This window comes from Mauremys reevesii, linkage group 7, assembly GCF_016161935.1.
Source record: "Mauremys reevesii isolate NIE-2019 linkage group 7, ASM1616193v1, whole genome shotgun sequence".
NCBI classification, from domain to species: domain Eukaryota; kingdom Metazoa; phylum Chordata; order Testudines; family Geoemydidae; genus Mauremys; species Mauremys reevesii.
The window spans coordinates 79,821,794-79,842,891 of NC_052629.1; the positions used below are offsets into that span (position 1 = coordinate 79,821,794).

Consider the following 21,098-nt stretch of genomic DNA (forward strand, 5'->3'; position numbering starts at 1 on the left):
AGATGGATAGAATATGTTTTCTTTGGGTACACTTTATACTAAGGGTACATTTATACATGGTTTGTAAACAAAGGATTGAAAGATGTCAGAATTATGTTGCAGATCTGAGTATTATGTGTTATATAGGTGGTTATAAGCACATCATTAGAAGGTGTTTTTTACACAGAAGGTTTTAAGCCATGGTCATTAGCAACCTACTGACCTGTTGGACTCTAACAATTCGTCAACCTTTTAGTCCAAGGTCTATGAATGCTTTGTTAACCCTCCGCAAGGTATTGACCCTGATTGTGAAGTGTGACCCATTCTTTAGCCGTGGGATGGGGGCCTGCTGGTGGGGTGCTGGCTCTGTCCTGCTCTTTATTCACAGGTATTAATTTAGGAACGAGACAGGCCACGACCACAGAAATCAGATACAGTCCATACAATAATCATTTTTCAATACCATCAACAGCTGTAAAATGATGACATTACTATGGATAATTAATTAGCCCTTACATTGGGTTTCTGCTCCTGGGACCTGTCTCACTAAGAGAGGTAGAGGCAAAGGACACAAAAATGTCCAGAATCTGCTCATCTCAGGCACATATCCGAATGTGTAGTGATTTCCAAGCAGAGCCACTCACCTTCCGAGGCATTAAACTCTGGGCTTTCCTTTAAAGCGCCAGTAAGATCAGAAATGTGACTGTAAAAGTGGCCCTTTTTATTCAATGGCTCTGAGCCCAGAGTGCCTCCTAGTCATTATAGGCTGATTCTAACACAAACACACTTCTCTGCCTCTTAGCCCTGGAGACCCCTCATGACATCGGTGGCCAATTCATGTCTCTTGAACTGTATTCTGGGATCTCTACATCTCCATTGACCTGAAGCGCCACTCGCAGAGTTGGAGTCTGCCACGCCCACTGAACAGAAAGGAAAGAAAGGCATTAGACCAGTGGTCCCTGCTCTGCCCCCAGCCCAGCTCCAGTCCCATCTCCACTCTGCCCCTATCTCATCTCCGCCTCCAGCCCACCTCTGCCCTCATTCCCTCTCTACCCCCAGCCCAGCTCAACTCTTCCCTCTGGTCCACTCCCAGCCCAGCTCTGCCTCTAGCCCCAGCTCCTCCCCCATACCCAGTTCAGCCTCCAGCTCTGCCTTCAACCCAAACTCCTCTGCTGAGCGGGGGTGCAGACAGCTTCCATCACTGGTAAGAGGGGGTGTGACAGGAAAAGTTTGGGCACCACTGCATTAGACCCTCGACATTCTCACATTGCATCAGTATATGTGGTGACATCACATCATGATGCAATGTCACCACCTCTCGATGCATGTTCACGACATAAGCACTGTGACTCATCTGATGACTCTCCGCTACCCCAGTGGATGACTCTCCAGTAGTCAAAGGCTGAGAGCCACCATGGTTCAGTGGTGGAGAGTGAGCTGGATTCTATTGGCCTCATAGAGCGTCACCTGCACTATCACTACATAACAATCACAGAACCTTTTTTACTGGCCATGATGGAATAAAGAACCCAGCTGAATTTTCAGAACCAGGCAGAGTTTGGAAAAATCATCTTTTGACTTGTAAATGGAGCCAATTAGGCCCTGAATATTGATAATTTCACACATGCAACCACATTTCTCGTTCCCACGCGTGGATGTGCAGTCACAGCAACTGAGGGCACAAAAAGCGATTTAGACATCTCCCTGGCTGTTTGCACCTGCAGTTGTCACAACTGTGCACAGTTGGTGTAATTGCACATGTAGATTATGCACCTGTATTTTTCATGCATGGTGGGGTGTCTGCAGTTATAAAATTCCAGCCCTCAATGGGAGTCATGGCTTCATTCCTGAAGTATCTGAAGAAAACAAATTTGGTTTCTCTTCATCTGGATGCTGAGGCTAAGCTGAAGGAGGACCATGCACACAGGAGAAGGATGTGCCACAGCCCAGTGTCCAGAAATGGTTCAGTCTAAGAAAATCTTGGACAAAGGTTTTGCCACAGCTGGTGAAGCCACATCCAACCACACATCCACCTTATGAGACAGAGAAGAAAGAAACCTAGTACCCATCCCTCCCCAACACAATGGAGAAGCCAGCCAGCAAACCTGGACTGGTGACTAAGGGCAAAGTTGTCCATGTACGAGAGTCCAATCACCATGGAACTCCCCTCATCATGCCATTTTTACAGGATCACTTTTATGGAAACATGAATAACCCCAGTGCAATGTCAGAAAGGTAGGAGCATGTGGGATGGTGAAGGCTAGAGAGCTTTGATTGGTTGAAAGTGAGACCCTTCAGAGTTCTCTGAGTCCAGTAGCCAATCATATCCTTCCATTTCCTGAGCGTTCTATCGATGTAGCGATGCCTGTAGTGGGGCTACATGAGCCCCCTGCTATTTCTTTTCAAAATATTTTTCAGAACAATAAACCTTTTTCCACCTCAAACATTAGATGGGGAGATAATTATCAGCAGTCTAGAGGGTGATAACCTGTCAGGCTTGCCCTACGAGTCACATCATGTTCATTGTCAGGGTGAAGGTCACATATGTCCGTTATTTTGAGTGACCTGGATTTTTTTCCCTTCCAGTCTCTGCTCCTGTTACACTGTGGTTTCCAGCTTTCTGAAGGAGTAGCAATTATCCCGAGCTGTTGGCTTCTTCTGCGTTGTTTTTGTTTGGTTTTAATATTTCATATTTTGTTCTCTTTTTGGGAAAATAAACTGCTTTGGTTGCAAAAGCAGAAGAATCTGCTGCAGGGAACACAACGGAACATCATAATCTTCAAAGTGTTTTCCAAGCGTTCAGTAATTTATTATTATTAATTATTTGTATTGTTGTAGCGCCTAGGAGCCCTAGTTATGGACCAGAACCCCATTGTGCTAGGTGCTGCACAAGCACAGAACAAAAAGACAGTCTACATATGAGACAAGATTCCAGCAAAGTATTATCATGATCCCCATCATTTTACAGGTGGGACAGATGAGACGGATTCAGGGATTTGTCTCAGGCCACATAAAGAGTCAATGCCATAGCCAGAGCTAGAATGCTCAGATGTTCACATAGCCCATGCGTCCCTCTAACATACCAGCACCTGCTAACCATTCCTGGTACAGTACTGATGCAAAGCAGGCAGATGTGTAAGCAGGAAGGTAGCCTGTCACTACACTAAATAGCTGGGGAGGACACTACAGCGCTGATATTGCAAGGGGGGTTGGTTGACATCAGTTTGAGGTCGCCTCCTGTCCCGATTTCCATGGGGCTCTCTCACCACCACATACAGGATATTAAAACTTTACAAGCATTCTGAAATACTGAAAGTAATTTCAACGTGGCACCTCCCCAAGACTCTACGATAGGGTGTATTCCAAGACATTGTGACACAATGATTTTGACCTGCTGGACAAAGGCTAAAAAGAGGCCCGACTAGAAATTATGCCAGCATTGTCCGGCGTGACACATGAGGCAAAACACCATCGAAGGCCCCACAGATCTTCAGCTGGCATTGGAAAGAAAAGGAGAACAGTATGGGCATAGAGAGGGAGGGACCTTCATGTATGCAGGCACTCCTTGCTCTTCAGGGGTTAAGGCTCCTGGCTGCATGGTCTGCTATCGATGAAAAAGCTCCCATGCTCAGCCATCAGAATGGGTCTTTAATATGTATGATTCAAATGCTCTCCTGTCTTTGTCACCTGATATGCCCCCAGGCATGGTGTAACGTTGTATCAGTGACGTCCAATCACAGACATCACCTACACCCACCACCTCACATCATCTCCAGGAACAGGACAGGTGCGCCCTAGAACAAGAAGCCGTACATCCAAGACCCTGGCAAAGGGGGCGCTGCCAGGGAAGAAATGGGCATAATTACTTTGTTGTGTTTCAATGTCCTGCAGCAAGATGGGAACTCAAGCTGAAGTCCCTTTGGCTACCGTGATCCCTCACTATCATGTCTAACGGAGACTGCACGCTCATTGGAGCAGGGACCTGACTCTGCTGAGTGCCAATGCGCCATGCACAGGTAGGTTACTTGTAGAAAGACCGATGGGTTTAGGGTAGATGATCACATCTTCCATGGCCACAGCCTTTTAGAGCTCCTGCCCCAGGATGGCTTCTGGGAGTGCCCAAGGTGGAAAGGAGAAGGGACAATCCTGCCAGCCCTCTTCATAGGAATGTCCGGTGACCCCCCCAGGGGGCTTCCATGCTCAGAAGGACCCCAAGGCAGTTTGCACTTCCGTATCTGTGCATCTTCATGCCAACCAACAGCCAAGGCAATGCAAATGGCACCTGCTTCCCACTTCACCATGTGGCGTGGTGGCAGGGGAGGGAGGGCCATTGTTCCACAGCATCCCTCTCAGAACGTATAATCACATCAGAGCTACGTAAAATATAGCTCCATCATAGCGAGACTGCTGGCCTCCAACCATGAGGGATGTGATGACCTGCTGAGGTTAGTGACTAGAAGCAAACTATCCTGGGCACTGGTCATTAATCCCCCAGTGTAGGGTTGCCAATTTTGGTTGGACGTATTCAAGGAGGTTTCATCACGACATGATCTTTAATTCCTGGAGACTCCAGGACAATCCTGGAGGATTGGCAACCCTATGAGTGACCCTGGACCTCAGGCATTACTGTGTGTGGTCAGTGAGATGTTTTGCTGCAGCTGAATTTCATCCGACTTCCAGGGTGGCAGGGAGATTTAAGGCACGATGAGACTGCCAGCTTTAGCAGGGAGGGTGATACTTTCCGCTTCTCAATGTTCCTCCCCCTCCCAATTTCCCTTGCACCATGGAATCCCAGTCCATCCATGAGGAGTTAAGACTAGATCCAAAGGATCAGCAAACACTGCTCATGCACACTGAAGGGGGTTCCCCAGAGCTCCAAAATGGGTTTCTAGTCCCAGAGCATTCCTGGGGATTTCTCCTCAACCTCTGCCCCCATGAGAGCAGGTTGGGCCATTCCCCTCTTGTGAACCTTTTCCCCTGCCTGACTTGGGGCCCTGCTTTTCTTCCCAACACACACACGCTGCTTGCCAATGATTAATGAGAACTCATGCCAGCAGGTGGTAAGTAAGAGGAATTGCAGAGGCTGGGCCATTGCATGGCTTGGCCAGGCTGAACCTGGAGCGAGATCTCAACAGAAACATTATCGGAGGTGAGATATTAAACCTCCTGCTGAAATACCACAAAATCCTTCTCTGTCAGAGCGAGAGACTTTATAAAAACTGCCTGTAAATGAATCCAGAACATGCAAGACCAGGCAGGTCTGACTCAGGAATTGGAATATGTACATGGGGGCCAAATGCGGAGAGAGGTGGAGCACCAGCAACTCATCTCAGAATACTTCCACCCTACAAAAGTCTCACCTGTGAGGCAGCGCAGGCATCTCTCAGCCCAGACAGATGAAGAGAAAGAACAGGAGAATGAAAAAAAACAATGGGCCAGAGCAGAATATTCCACCGCATGCGTCCAGCCATTGAGATCAGAACAGGCGCTGGCGCCTGCCCCTTCCTCCCCCCTCCAAACAGCTCGCGCTGGCTGCTCGTTCCAGATGCTCTGCAGCAATTCTCATTACCTTCAAAGGGGAAAAATCCGCACTAATAAGGCTATTAAAAATACAGACTGTCAAAGAGGCAGGCGAGAGGAAACCTGTGATCTGATTGGCTGGCAAGAGCTGGTATCTGGAGCCGGTTTCCCAGCCCCCGATGATGTGGAAATCTCCACTGCTTAATTAACATGTACAAATATGTTTTTAACAGACTATTACACTCCTCATGGCAATAAGGCACCAGAGACTGCGAATTACCCTGCATTGATTCACACCAGGCATCGTCATTGAAGGCACTTGACCGTAGGCACATGAGGTGCAAATTAATGGAGAACAATTCACTCCCTCTCATGTCCTATTGCCAAATGATCACAGCACTCAGGCCCGCAGCCCGCCAGTCACATTCTGGTTCCAGTGGGCTCCGACTCCCATTAGGCACAAGTTGGGATCGTGCCAGGTTATACCAGTCCTGATTAAAATGCAGAAGGCAATTCCTCACTGGGAGAAGGTAGAATTCCCAAACACAGCTGGGAGCTATCTTGACATCTGGGAGGTACTCGAGCATTTGGCTGTCCCAAGGAGATGGCTAGACATCTGGGAGGAATTGAGATATCTTGGAGGTATCCAGGTACCTTGGAGCTACCTAGATATCCGAGTAGTACCTAGGCACCTAGGACAGACCTTTGCTGATCTGGCAGGAGAACTCAGAGCCTCACCTGGGGGATGCCTTCCTTATCTTACTTGGAAGGACAGAACCCTGCAAGAGACACCCAGTGTGTCATGTGATGAAGGTCAGTGGTACTTCCTCTTACTGCCAACTGTTCAGCAGAACCCCACCCTTGCCTCCTCCCCGTAACATCCTCAGAGCCTGCAGAGAGAGCGGCACTATGCGACAGCCACAGTCTCCAGGGAGTTGGCAGGCTGACGCCAACTGGTGAACTCCAGTGGGGCATCGTCCTTTTGCTTTTCAGTGGCTCCCTCCAGCTCTCACGTGTAGTGAATCCTGGTCAGATGGGGCTCTGATGGGTTCTCCACTTTTCCCTCTTCTCATCAGATCTGTTTGACCAGTTTATGACCCCATTATCCACCTCTGCTCCGTTACACCAAATTGGCGACTGGCACTTCTGGAGTTGGGTAGAAGGGGAAGATACCTAACATGAGCTGGGTATCCTTTGCCCAGTCCAGCAAGATCCAAACCTCTGGAACTCCCGGTGTGGTGCAATTTAGCAATAGGCTCTCTGCACTCTTGAGAACAGCCCTATTTTCACAATTTGCAACAGACACACTTGAAGGTCAAGGAACGGCACTTCCAAAAAGCTATCCAGGCATTGGCAAGTCATTAATGTCCATAATGATGGACCATGCAAAGGTCCCAATCAGGACTGAGGCCTGATGGTGCTCGGCACTATACAAAAGCATATGGAAATGCAGTCCCTACCCTCTTACTGTCTAATGTGAACCATGCTACAAGTGAATGTTAGAACGAGAAGGAGAGACAGGACGCAGGATATTGAGATTGTGTGGTCACACAGGGAATGAGGCACAGAGCCTCAAAAGTATTTAGGTGCCTAACACCTCTGGGAGTTGATACCTAAGTACCTTTGAAAAGCTGGGCCCTACCACACAATTTGCTGGTTCCAGCTCATGTGATGCTAAAAACAAATGAAGGTAAGGTTAGCAGAGATTACTGTCCCCATTTTAGAGGTGGGCAGACCAAGCCCCTGAAAAGGGAAGTGATAAGGGGCTGCCAGAGCCTGGGTCGCTTAGCTTGCAGTGAGGCTGTCTGTAAGCTTGTGCTCTTTATGACTGTCCCCATCAGTGGGCAGCTAACATCCTAGGAACCGCTATGACCTGACTGACCCCGGTGCCCTCAAATGTCCCTGGAATCTGGCTGCACAGAAGTTGAGCATTGCCAGGGAGTGTTTGTCTTAGGCCGAGCATGAGGTACGCTCTGCTAACCACTGGGGTAGATGAGGGAGTTCGGGTGTGTGTGTGTGTGTGTGTGTGTGTGTGTGTGTGTGTGTGTGTGTGTGTGTGTGTGTGTGTGTGTGTGTGTGTGTGTGTGTAGGGAAATCCCGGTCTGGCACAGCTGTGAGCCTGCCTGCTCGCTACAATGCTAGTGGCCAGCAGAGCTTTGTTTGTGCCATGAGCCCACTTGGTAGAATGGTGGCCAGAACTGTCGCTAGAAGGATACCAGCCAGCACAGCTCTGCCTTTGCCATGATTCTGCCTGCTGCCCTTCCCTCCATTGGCACTGCTCCCTTGCCTCATGCTCATAAGTTTTAATGCCACTTGGGTGAGATTGGCACTTTCCAGCATGATAGCACTGCTGGGACTGAAATCCCGCAGGGCAGCACATTTCATTGCTCCCCTCCTTCCCCTTTGCCCCCCACCCCTTCTACAACTTGCAGGCCTAACACAGGGCTGGGACAATGTATTGTCACAGGAAAGGCTGCTCTCTCCCGATTGGCCCAGGGAGCAGAGCCGGAGCCAGGTGCACTGGAGCTGTGCAGTGAGCCCAGGGGAGCAGGGAGGATGGAAAGCAACACGCCCTGTTTACGGGTAACACCCATGCTCCCACATGCTCATCCCGCCCCCAGAGTCCCAGCAGGCACCCGTGGGGAGGACGGTGCTGGGAATGTCCACCAGGCCTTTGTTAAAGAGAATTAAGCGCTGACGAAAGGTGCCAGCTGCAGGGCTGATGCAGCACAGCCAGCGGCAGAGACCATTCCCCCTCACGGAGCCTCACTTTTGGCCTCAGGAGGCCAACCAGCTCCAGGGATGAGAGGCATTTTCACTCTCTGTAGGGCCATGGAGTCCTGGCTTCTTTACTGAGATTGCCACCAGGCTTCCAAACAGTCCCAATGTAGCACAGACTCACGTCCACAACGAACAAAAGGTGAGGCCACCATCTTGTCCTACAGAGGCTCCCAAATGGCCCATCATACACCAGGACTTCCATCTACTACTGGCCTGGGCTAAATTTGAACCAGAGATCTTAGAGGAGAAGGGCTATACCTGTTCCTTAAGCCAGCCAGTCTCCTGGTGGTCATGATTCCCAATACATGTAAACCTCCCACCTTCAAGAAGCCACCGGCTATTAGCCCCTGAAGGGTTAGTTGTGGACTCTGAAGCTGAGAGAGAAAGGCTCAGTGATTCCAGGGAAGACACTGGTGTGAGAGAAGGATTTGCCCAGGTGCATGTAAGTGAGAGAGAACAAAACGGGCACAGATGTGCGCACGTTCACAGCTGTGCAGAGAAAAGAATGATGAAGAAGATGCCAGCCACAGATAGATAATGTTCCCTCCTGCAGTCACCCTGAGGAACAACCACTGACTCCCTGCTGTTTCTTCAATGCCTCACCCCTCCACACTCTGCCCCCAGTGCCCTGGGGTTCAGCAAGGACATAAAAAACCCTGAACATATCTTCTGAGGACAAGGTTTTCCACGTCTGTGACCCACATGGATCTCGGTTGCCTCCAACCCAGCCAACGACCAACAGCAGAGCGGTCAAGGCAAGTCTATTGTTGTCTCATCCGTTACCTGGGTTGACCAGCTTGACTGGCGATGTCGGTGTCCATTGTAACATCACAGCTCTCGCCACAGGGTGCTGATGCTAGTGTCCTAAAAGACCCTCAGCTGATGAAAGGTGAACTCCTGCCATCCCAGGGAAACGTGGTCCTCTCCTGAGATGTGAGGTGCCTCATGGGGGCACGAGAAAGCAAACCTCCCGTATGGAGTGCATTACTCACAGATAACACTCTCTTATATCTGGCTGTTGAGGGGGGTAATATCAACCCTAGAAGTAGAAACTTGTCAGGCACAGATCCCTTTATAGGCACCATGTCCCTTCCCCAAGCCCACTGTTGAGGAGAGGATTGTCTCTTGGGGCAGGATGTGGTAGATCTTCTGGAGAAACCATGGGCAATGGGGGCAAATGGAGAAGCTGAGGATGGCAAAGCATGGGGAGCAGGTTTCCTCTCCCCTGCTAGGAGAGTGTAGCTCTCTCAGGACACAGCTGGGGGATCCACTGGAGGAGAAGCCTAGGGTTGGTGTGGAGGAGAAGCCTAGGTTTGACTGATTCCACCCACCTCCTCACTCTCGGTGAGGCATTCTCTTATTCAGGATGGGGTCCACTGCCTGCCTTCACTCCTCCTCCATTGCATTCAGCTCTCCAGCATTAAATTCCCTGCTTCTCCTCAACCTACCCACATCCCCGAGCAAAGAAGCTGATCATGGAAGGGTTATGTTTCCACCCAAACCAGGTGAGGATATGGAAAGATTTTCTAAGTGTGTCTGGTACCAGTCTTTGTGACCAACACCGTTGGGTTGGGTGCGATTGCACTGACTGCAGAAGGGCTGAAGCCGTCGGCGATGAGGGCGCTAATGAATAAACTTGCAATTAAACTGAATAACTGGGGTTGCCGCCTGTAGACAATGCCCACCAAAGTCAATGCAGCCAGGCCGAGCCCTGGGATTGGATTTCTCTCCCCCTGGGGCAGGTTATCTCTTAACTGCCCGTCCTCTGCAGCAGCTGGCACCGGCCCCTGGATTAACTGGTGCACTAATCCGATCCCGGCTGGGCAGTTCCATGTCTCCTCCTGTCTCTGTGTACGTCCGCCTGTCTCTAGGAGCCAACCTCTGCTCTCAGTTACACCTATCTCTGAGGCAGACTGCAGCACACCCAGTCTGCTGGCTCTAGCTCCCGCACCTGTTCTTTTGGAGCCCTGACGAGCTCGGGGAAAGTCAGGGTAACACTGGCAGGTGCTGACGAGGGGAAGCCTCACTGATGGGCGGTAGGGACTTTTCACCTTTGCTGGGCTGCAGTCGTCAGCCCTGAAATCTCCCTCCCGTCCTTACGCTGAGCAGCTCTTCTCTTTCCTTCCTCCATGGCGGGCGTGAAGGCTCTGGAGGGCAGCCCCAGGAAGAAGCCTGATGCCAAGGCGCTGAAGAACTCCATGGTCCCAGACCCTGCCCTGGGAGGCGGGGATGATGCTCAGAGGCAGCTCTTGGCAGCTCTAGACTCCCTGCAGCAGCTGGGCGCTCCAGATCAGGCAGCAGCTATGGACGTGAGTATCCTCCATCTCACAGGTGGGATTTCTTTGACTTCGAACCTCCAGGCACAGCTCAGTGGGGGTCGCGGGCAGGGACGGCTCTACAAAGTAGGCTGCCCCAAGCAGCGCGGAGCGCTGCGCCGCCCTTCCCCAGTCCCGCGGCGGGTCCCCTCTTCCCGCGGCTCCGGCATCCTGGGGAGGGCGTCATTTGGCTCCGGTGGAGCTCCCGCCGGCATGCCTGCGGCAGGTCCACCGGAGCCCGGGACGAGCGGACCTGCCGCAGTCATGCCTGCGGGAGCTCAACCGGAGCCGCGGGAAGACGGGACCCGCCGCAGGCAAATGACGCTCTCCCCAGGATGCCGCCCCAAGCGGGCGCTTGGCCCGCTGGTGCCTAGAGCCGCCCCTGGTCGCGGGAGTCACCCAGCACAGATCTGCCCCCCAACAGCTCCCTTCATATCACTTTTAAAGACATCCCCCACTCTGGAAGCCAAAGGGGGCTTAGGCAAAAGCTGGCAAGAGCTGAATGGCCAGCGCCAAGACATGTAGCATGACCAGTGGAACTGGGGAAACTGGGTCAGATTTCACAGGGAGCCTGGCTCGGTGCAGCCTCTCTTCTCTGCACAGCTCCGGGAGTCCTTCCGGTTCTCTGTGATGGTCTTTTTCTGCCAGGCCTGGAAAGCTGGTCCTGGTTCTCCATTTCCACTCCCCACTGCAGAGCACAGAGGCAGTCCCAGACATTCCTTCAGAGCCGCAACGGCCCCAACGCTCTCCCAGCATCTCCCCCAACAGGCTTAGTGGGATTCCGCCTTCTCCAGTGACTATGGCCAGCCAAAACAACAGCTCACCTCGCGGGCGTAGGAGACCCTTCCTGCAGGCTCAGGCTGGTATTTTAAGTCCCTACTGGGCCCCCTGAAAGTGGCAGTGTGCATGGTACTGTGTCAGCAGCTTCACAGAGCTGCGATTGGTTGTTCAGCTGGATCAACCCCAATGAGGCAGCTAGTTTTGGCTGGTCTCTTAGGTGCCTATTTATGGCCTGCATGGACACCTATGTTTGGGCAAAAAGGTGTTCAATAAACATAAAGTGGGTGTCATGTCCCCTTCTAGGGGCTAGGCCACATAGAAGACAGCAGCCTACTACTGCTGTCAGATAATGGAACTTTTCCTTTAGCTCAAGCAATAGAAGTCTGCGCTTTAGTGCAGAAGGCCCTGAGTTCAGACTCTGCTGGTGGCCTGTAGCTGAGATCATTACAGACACAGGAGTGATGGGGGAAAATAGATCATAGAATCATAGAATATCAGGGTTGGAAGGGACCTCAGGAGGTCATCTAGTCTAACCCCTGCTCAAAGCAGGACCAATCCCCAACTAAATCATCCCAGCCAGGGCTTTGTCAAGCCTGACCTTAAAAACCTCTAAGGAAGGAGATTCCACCACCTCCCTAGGTAATCAATTCCAGTGCTTCACCACCCTCCTAGTGAAAAAGTTTTTCCTAATATTCAACCTAAAGCACCCCCACTGCAACTTGAGACCGTTACTCCTTGTTCTGTCATCTGCTACCACTCAGAACAGTCTAGATCCATCCTCTTTGGAACCCCCTTTCAGGTAGTTGAAAGCAGCTATCAAATCCCCCCTCATTCTTCTCTTCTGCAGAAGTTCCCTCAGCCTCTCCTCGTAGGTCATGTGCTCCAGCCCCCTAATCATTTTTGTTGCCCTCCGCTGGACTCTTTCCAATTTGTCCACATCCTTCTTGTAGTGTGGGGCCCCAAACTGGACACAGTACTCCAGATGAGGCCTCACCAATGTCTAATAGAGGGGAACGATCATGTCTCTTGATCTGCTGGCAATGCCCCTACTTATACAGCCCAAAATGCTGTTAGCTTTCTTGGCAACAAGGGCACACTGTTGACTCATATCCAGCTTCTCGTCCACTGTAACTCCTAGGTTCTTTTCTGCAGAACTGTTGCCTAGCCATTTGGTCCCTAGTCTGTAGCAGTGCATGGGATTCTTACGTCACAAGTTTGCACAATGTTTCTGAGTCAATGAGGAGATGGGTGCTATTCTGTGGCTGCCTCTCCTGTAGCAACAGACGGTTTCCTGCCTTCTCTTCACAGCAGAAAGAAATCTCTCCCCGTCTCTCCCCCTCACCAGAGAAGGACCCCAGCAGGAAATCCGCCATTGCCATCCAGTCATGGTGGCGAGGGGTGCTCACCCGGCGAACGGTGCGCCAAGCAACGCTCTGCGTGCTGGTGATCCAGAGGTGGTGGCGCCGGGTCTCATTCTGGCAGCGGGAGGAGAGGCGGGTCAGGGCACTGGCAATGTATGTGAGGCCTGTGAGAGCTACCGTCCTCCTGCAGTCGCTGGTCAGGATGTGGTGTGTGAGGAGCCAGTACAAGAAATACCAGAGGGCAGTCCTGGTTATCCAGAACAAGTGGCGGCACTACACCTGCCGGAGAGAGGCTCTGGTGTTCGCAGGGAGCAGCCTGGCTGACGGGGCGGTGGACCTGAACATTGAGATTGTTGTTGGTTAAGCTGACTCTGTTAAAGCTGTGGGAAAGGCTCTGTGCGGAGACAAGCACAGAGAATGAAATAAACATGTTCCCTGGAAGTGAAATCCCAGTCAGGAAGTGCTTTCCAGTGAAATCCTGGGGCGGGTGGACAGGCAGCGGGCCTCTGAAAGTGGACAGGCCAAGCTGGCGTACAAAGGCGCAGTCCAAGCCACTGTAGGCCTTGCGAGGAAGGTCACACTGGGAATCTAGTATCAGAGGGGTAGCCGTGTTAGTCTGGATCTGTAAAAGCAGCAGAGTCCTGTGGCACCTTATACACTAACAGACGTATTGGAGCATGAGCTTTCGTGGGTGAATACCCACTTCATCAGATGCATGTAGTGGAAATTTCCAGGGGCAGGTATATATATGCAAGCAAGAAGCAGGCTAGAGATAACGAGGTTAGTTCAATCAGGGAGGATGAGGCCCTCTTCTAGCAGTTGAGGTGGGAATCTAGCACCTCACCAGGTAGCATAGGCAGCTGTCCATTCTGGGGCTGTTTACTCCATGCCAAGACCTAGAGAACCAGGCTGGCCGTGGATGCTAGAGAGCCCAGGCCTCAGTCTGCATCCACTAGTCTCAAGGACTTTGCATTGCTCACAGCAGAGCCCTGTGACTTCCACCAGCCCAGTTCTGAGGTAGCCTCCGAGACCTTATCTGCTCAGAAGTACGTTGGGGTAGCTTCTGAGCCCTTATCCACCCAGTGGCCTCCAAGATCTTATCCTCTCAGTTCCTAAGAATTCAGCTCAACTCTGAACTCCTCACTGAGGTTTTTTTATTGGCATGCAATCAAATGACACTTGAGTTGAGTAGGCTCAAGAGTAGAGGGTGGATACTGGGCATACCACACCCCTCAAAGTTACACAACAAACTTCTTCCTCTATAGACGTTTCCAGATTAAACTGCGTTTAGTATACACTGCATCACACATTTAAGGATTGGCTGTACAATCCCCATACAGCATGCTATGTCCACACATGACTTACTCTTTACATCATCTTTATGGGCCCAATTGATCTTGTTGATTGTTATCTTGGCCATTGTAAATGGTTCCCTTGGGGTTCACCCCTGTCTTAGCTAGTGCAGACACTCTGTTTCCAGGGTGCTGATCCATTTACATCCTTAATCCTGTCTTCTGAGAAATGATGCTTCACCCATGTTTAATTATTCATGTCAAGCCAGGCCTACAACCACTTATAAGAAAATCACCTCACCTGCACTGCCATGCAGCCACCTCTGGGGTGAAACATGGCAGCTGTTTTTAACAGTGGACAGTCACACTAACCAACAGGTTAACTCAGGGAGTGCAGGAGAATATCACATCCAGATGGAAATACAGGGGAAATTTTGGCCTCGTCCTTAGCTAGGAGACTGCCAAGGAAACCCTGTACCCTGCAGGAAGGAACTGTGTGGCACAATGCCCTGTTTTTGTGCTAGTAGGTCGCTCTCCTCTGGCTGAATCAGGACTGAGTGAATACCCAGGGGGCACTGTGCTGGTAGATTTCAACCGCTTGTGGTCCATAAAGATTCCTCATTAAACTTAGGGTCCTGGCTGTTGGCAATTACCTCCTGTTACCTAAATTCCAGCCCCTCCACCCCACTGTCATGCACTGCTGCAGAAGAGGCTGATTACCAGGTGGTGGGAGTGATCCGAATGTACACAAGGCCAGATCCAATCCTGGTAGAAATCAGCACAGCTGCACTGACTGCAATTCCAAAGATTGAGGGGACACGTTTGTGAAACGGCTGGAGACCCTGGCAGATTAAAGGCTCTATACGGCGTGAAGGCAAGAAAGCACTACATGGAATGGCTCAGCTCATACTGGGGGCCAGGAACAAGGCGAGTCCATATTAAACAGGGAGCCTGGGCTAAGCAGAAAGGAGGGGTTGTGGGTGCAATTTGCCCCTATGCAGAAGATCAGCCCAATGCTACAGGACAGTAAGTGGCAGAGGCCCATGCCGAGTCTGCCAAGGGGTCAGTTTCAGCTGGAGTGACTCATGCAGCTCTTTTAGAGCCATGTGGGTGAATGACCAGGGGAGGTGCTAGTTATGAGACACCCAACCATCTCCTCAGCCCCAAGCTAATGGAGTTTTCAGTGAAGTGAAAGAAAGGGGGAAAGTCCAGAGATCCCACGGTATTTAGGACCCTTGGAATCAATGGAAGTTAGGAGCATAAACACCTTGGAGGATCTGGGCCAAAACCAGCATCTTGGCCAGCAATAACCTCAGCAGCAGACTGGAAAAAACAGGTGCTAGAGAGAGTGATGCTGGTGCCTTGGGGAGTGATACCCTTTTGTGACTCTGCTGATCCACTGCCATAGGGGGCACTGTGCTGCTGGCAATGCCACCTTTCAGAGGAGCGGTCCTCAACCACTCGTGACTGATAAAAACCTCGTCTTGCTTTTCACAAGAACAGAGCAGCATCAGCTTCTGCATCCGAGCAAAATTCCCACCAGTAACTGCATCTTGCTGTCCTAACCCCTCCTGCTCTCTTCTCCCGGAAGGCTGAACTGGCTCCAGTGTCTTGCCTAGATGGCTTCAAACAGCTGCTGTGTTCCACCCGAGGTGGCTGCATCTCAGTGTTGGTGCACAGTTCCTGTATATCCAGCTAGCAGTCACATCAGTAGAGCAGTCCTGCTGCATTAATCCAGATTACACTGTCAGAGCCATATCAGAGAGCAATGCTGGGTGTCTGCGGCCTGTGAAAATGCTTTGGAGGCCTTTCTGGATAACAGAGACTAGCATTAGCTATGATCTTGGAAACAAGAAAACATGCAGCACTGACTTTTCCTCCAGGGGGGCTATGGGGAGCTAGGTGAATTATACCTGCCGAAGGTGTCTGGCATAGCACAGACAGGCAAGGAGAGATCCAACCCTGCACTGCTCTGGAAACATATAGGGGCTGATACAGACACCATGAGTGGCTGGGAATCCCCCCTACACAGGCACAGCATAGAGCTGAGCGCCTGGGGCTGCACTAATTTACACTTGGGGCCACACTGGCCCTGCATCTGAGCTCACAGTCACCTTGGGCCCGGTGCTGGGCAGGCTGCACTGTCCTTGGACTCAGCCACTGGTCCTCAAGCCACCCTGCAGAATGAGGGGCTGCTGCTCCCAGAAGGGAGTGTTGGGAGAGAGGGAGAGCACCCAGTGAGGAAAGAGCGGGGAGCGCGTGTGCTGCTGTCAGGGTGGGGGAAGGTGCTAATTCAATGCAGGCCTCAGAAATGTGATGTCTCAGCTGGATCAAACCTGGAGCTCTCTGTGCTCAGCCCAGGGGAGACTGCGAGCAGGCTCTGCTTTATTGCAGCCTGGGGGAGACACACGCAGCACTAGGAAAGCCCAGAATTATTAATAAATGGCTCCGTATTCTCCTCAGTGCTGTGCAGCTCTATCCCCAGCCCTGGACAGTGTCTGCAACTGCAGCTAATTAGCTGCTTATCTTTTTAATGAGCTGCCTAATGATCTCGCTGCCGATCTCCCTCTCCTTTCGTCTGCCCAGCGATGGATTTACCCACCTTCTGGGCTGTCGATGGATCTAATTGCCTGTCTGTCTGGCCCCATCATCATTTCTATCTGTCCATCCATCCCTCCCCCATCCCTTTCTTTCCTTCCCCTCCTCCTTTTTCTCTTGCTCCATCTACAATAGCTTCAAAGAGAAAATGCTCACTTTACTTCCTACAGCCCCACTGCAATGCTATTCATGGCACTTCAAACATACATCACAGCTGCCCATCCAGCTCCTGTACCCCCATCTTTTCAGCTCCTGCAGCCTCTCCCCGCTCTTTGGCCCACCTCCCTTTTCTCCTGCCTTGCTTCCCTTCCCAACTGCCTGCTTGTCCCCTTCCCCATCCCTGCAGACCCCTTGGTTCAGGGCCGAGGGCTCCCTGGCAGCCTGGCTCAGGGGGGCATCATCTTGAGTTGGAAGGGAAAGGAGAGCTGCTCGCCCGAGCTGTGCAGCAATCTGCTTGGGAGGGGAATCCAGGGAGTACATAAAGAAGGCCCTGCAGGAAGGGAAGGCAGATTGCTGGCGCGATCTCGCGGGACAGGGGCTAGAGGTGTGTGGGGCGGGTAGGGATGCTGCCTGGCATTCACCCACTCACGGGGAGGCAGGGGCGCTATAAATGAATAAAGGCCTCCTTCCTTTTCTGTGTGTCTTCGTCAGCCAACCAGGGGCCCTGCTCCCACCCTGGGCCTGGGTCTCACTGACTCCGGCCGAGCTACCCCAAGGGGAGGCATTTGGCCCAGGAGGCCTGAGGGAAAGCGGCTGATGCTAGCAACAGATGGTGGAGTCTCAGGTGTGCTTGGTGGGGCAGAGCTGAGGCAGAGCATGAGAGCTGGGGAAGGGAGAGAAGGGCTGTGAATGGGTACTGGTGGCCCTCCCCCTGCAGCAGCTCATGGCTCTGCTTAATGACTGGCTCTCCCACACAGGCCTGCTGCAAGGAGCCAGCTCCACTCGGACTCTCGGCTTAGTTTCTTGCACGCCTGGCTCAGTGCCCCAAAGCCCTGGCACCAGGCTGGCTGCCACACCGGCTCACCTAGCCACGCTCCCTGCTTCCCTGGGCCAGGCTTTGAATGGGATAATGAGAGATTAATTTGCATTAATTACAGCATTAATGCAGCAGGGAGGCTTGGGAGCAGCCGCTAAGTACCGTGTCGGTTGGGAGCAGCGGCTATTGAGCGCTTCGGGATCTAGGCCCCCACTAACCTGCGTGGAATTGGGGGTGGGGGGAAGGTGCTCTCCATGAGAGGGAGGCATCGTGGCGGGGTAGGGAAGGCACAACATGGCTGCTGTACTATAAAAAGCTCCCCCCTCCCACCCCCAGGCAGGGAGCTGAGTTAGGCTGAGTTTAACGTCATGGCCACAGCAAGGAGAAAGGGCTTGGAAAATACTAGTGTGTGGACGAGGTCAGGGCAAGTCGCAGGGTCTGTGCTTGGGAAGAGTTCAAAGACATTCAGTATTCAACAAATGGGTGTATACACATCTGCTACAAGCACACACCAGGTCTCAGGGTGTGACCTCCACACCCCGTGCCACATCACTGCCCCAGGGGTCTGGACGCATGTGTGTGACCTCCACATCACATGCCACATCACCGCCCCAGGAGTCTGAGCGCACAGGTGTGATCTCCTCACTACCACATCACCGTCTCAGGGGTCTGAGCATCCAGGTGTGTGCCCTCCACACCATGTGTCACATCACCATCCCAGGGGTCTGAACGTACGAGTGTGACCTCCACACCACATGCCACATCACCGCCCCGGGGGTCTGAACGCATGGGTGTGACCTCCACACCACATGCCACATCACTGCCCCAGGGGTCTGGGCGCATGGGTGTGACCTCCACACCACATGCCACATCACCGTCTCAGGGGTCTGAGCATCCAGGTGTGTGACCTCCACACCATGTGTCACATCACCATCCCAGGGGTCTGAACGTACGAGTGTGACCTCCACACCACATGCCACATCACCGTCTCAGGGGTCTGAGCATATGGGTGTGACCTCCGCACCATGTGCCACATCACTGTCCCAGGAGTCTGAGCTGTGTGACCTCCACACCACATGCCACATCACCATCCCAGGGGTCTGAATGTACAAGTGTGACCACCGCACCACGTCACCATCCCAGGGATCTGATCATACAGGTGTGACCTCCGCACCATGTGCCATATCACCATCCCAAGGGTCTGAACATACAAGTGTGAGCTCCATGCTATGTGCCACATCACCATCCCAGGGCTCTGAATGTACAGGTGTGACCACCACACCACATCACCATCCCAGGGATCTGATCATTACGGGTGTGACCTCCACACCACATACCACATCACCATCCCAGGGATCTGAGCGTAGAGGTCTGACCATCGCACCACATCACCATCCCAGGGGTCTGAACGTATGGGGTGTGACCTCAGCACCACTTGCCACACCACGTCCACTCTGCCTGGGCTGACATGCCCGGATCCCTCACAAGCCCAGAGAGACATTTTAGGTTCTTAAAAGGCCGGAGAGGCTGCAGTTAAACTGACAGGCCCCAAACCAGCACTGTGTCACCGAGGAATGTCTGTGGCTCTTTCCCTGTGACTCGTATGATGCTTTCCAGTGTACAGGCAGGAGGGTGGTGAGTGGCATGGGTGTGCATGCATGGGAGCAGGGGCAAACCCGCAATGGGTCAGGAGGAGACTGACTTCTAAATGGTAAATTGGGCACTAAAGAAATCAGCATATGCCAGGGGCAATGAGAGAGCCAGGTGTGGGGCTGCACCAATCCTCTCAGGCTGGGGGCGGGGAGGGTGGAGCACACAGGGTAGGTTAAGCCAGATACGTTCACTCCTTGGGGGTGGGCAGGGGTCAAACCCATGCGCTCATTCCCTGGGACAGTGATGTGGCCTGTGGTGTGGAGGTCACACCCATATGCTTAGACCCCTGCTTATCCCCCAAACAGGTACAGACGGGATGGCTGCACCTCACACCCCTTCAAATCCAACCTGGAGTGACCACCAGCTAGGGCTCCAACAGCCATCTAGTCCTTGGCCTCTCTGCTGAGACTATGCCATGGAGCACCAGCTCTTGTGATGCGAGCACCTGGTGACCAGGATCTGGATTGAGACCCCCTCTCCCCCAGACTCCTTGCACATACTATAGCATACCACGTAGCCAGCCGAGTGTAATGACATTCACTCCCTGCCAACCAGAGCTAGAGTCAGACTGGCCACACAGAGGTCTCCTTAGATCCCACTGCCAGTGGCCTGGGCCTCAATGCCCCCTCATTCTAATCCCTATGGCCCCAGCTTGCCCTCTGTGCACATAGTACCTGGATGGAGACGTCGCTGTAGGAGCCCCCGATGACCCCGGTAATTGCCATGGGGACGTCATCGTGGATGGCGTAGGAGCCGTCAGGGCAGATGTGTTCGGAGCCATCCACTCGGGTCAGGGAGGCGCGGACGAAATCCAGAGACTGCTCCAGGGCGTAAGTGTCCTTGGAGCAGGTGTCCAGGATGTGGGCCCCCAGCGTGATCCCTGGCAGGATGCCCTGGTCCTTGTTGATCTCATCCAAGGCGAAGAGCATGGCCTCGAGGCGCTGGATCCCTCGGTGCTCATTGATCTTGCCGCACTCCTCGTTGGAGCTGCCTTTCTCGTGCACCGGGAACAGCCCCCCAATGACTAGGTCCCCTTCCGTGCTGATCTCCTTCTTGGCCACTGTGCTGTAGCTGGGGTTCGGGCTGCTGGCGAGGCACGTGGCGGCATGCAGCAGCCAAAGCCACAGGGGGACAGAGAGCCCCATGGCCCTGCCCCTGGGGAGTGGGGAGAGCCACCTGGTGGCACTGGTCAAAGCGCTGGCCTCTGGCATCCGAGCATTGGCAACAGGCAGCTGAGCTGGAGCTGGGAGGTTACAGCATGGAGGTCAGTGGGGACCCATCGCCTGGGGAGGAGGAGAAGTGCTCAGCACCTGTAGGGGCAGAGGTAGCAGATCGACAGTCATACGTCTGGAGGAAAGAGTTGCTAGGAGCCTGCACTAGGGCTGCAACAGCAGGATGGGCAGTGGGGTCACGCCCGCCGCCAAGGGCCTTGGATACCACCGCTGGCCCCAATACTACCTACTCTGGGGTGACTCTATGCCAGCCTCGCACTGCATTTCAATCACCGGGGCTGTCGCTGGGACAGTCGTAGGTGCCCTGGGATTGGTCAGACGGTCGCTGTCCAGGAACCTGGCCTGGAATGGGTCCCTCAGCTGGGCACTGACAGCCTGTGCCACCTACACCTGCTCCACTGTTCCAGAGCGTATGTGGGCAGGGCCGAGACATGGGAGGCGCTCAGGAATATACACCTGGGGCCCAGGTGGAGCCCCGCTGCACAAGGCAGCCCTGGGGCAGGTAGGTGTCTGCTTGGCTGCCCCCCTGCACCCTCTCACCCTCTGGGTCAGACACTTTTCTCCTCTCTCCATCTCCATTCCCCGTTCTCTATTTCATCCCCTTTCCCCGC

General features: G+C 52.8%; 2 protein-coding genes across 10 annotated transcripts in view; one reads left to right on the plus strand and one right to left on the minus strand.

Moving 5' to 3' along the window:
• GRM2 (glutamate metabotropic receptor 2) overlaps positions 1-20,493 on the minus strand; it is a 43,976-nt gene extending 23,483 nt beyond the window's left edge. Inside the window, exons 1-2 of one of the 2 annotated variants that reach the window (XM_039482324.1) lie at positions 1,110-1,341; positions 767-899 (exon numbers count right to left, since the gene is read on the minus strand). Coding sequence is in view for 1 of the 2 variants with exons in the window: in XM_039482323.1 (XP_039338257.1) it covers positions 19,930-20,466 (537 nt within the window). In the remaining variant the exon portion in view is untranslated. Of the gene's footprint in view, positions 1-766; positions 900-1,109; positions 1,342-19,929 lie in introns of those variants that run through there. The other variant, XM_039482323.1, reaches the window with a different exon arrangement.
• On the plus strand, positions 9,089-13,183 carry LOC120369255 (IQ domain-containing protein F5-like). 8 transcript variants are annotated; one of them, XM_039482325.1, is made up of 4 exons: positions 9,121-9,252; positions 9,646-9,785; positions 10,425-10,589; positions 12,684-13,183. In XM_039482325.1, the coding sequence occupies exons 2-4, from the start codon at positions 9,756-9,758 to the stop codon at positions 13,098-13,100; spliced, it is 612 nt and encodes a 203-aa protein (XP_039338259.1). In that variant the 5' UTR covers positions 9,121-9,252; positions 9,646-9,755; the 3' UTR covers positions 13,101-13,183. The 8 variants fall into 8 exon arrangements, with proteins under 8 accessions (XP_039338265.1, XP_039338263.1, XP_039338259.1 ...); XM_039482330.1 differs by having other exon boundaries at positions 12,687-13,183; XM_039482326.1 differs by having other exon boundaries at positions 9,122-9,252; positions 9,691-9,785.
• Positions 20,494-21,098: the final 605 nt, after the last annotated feature.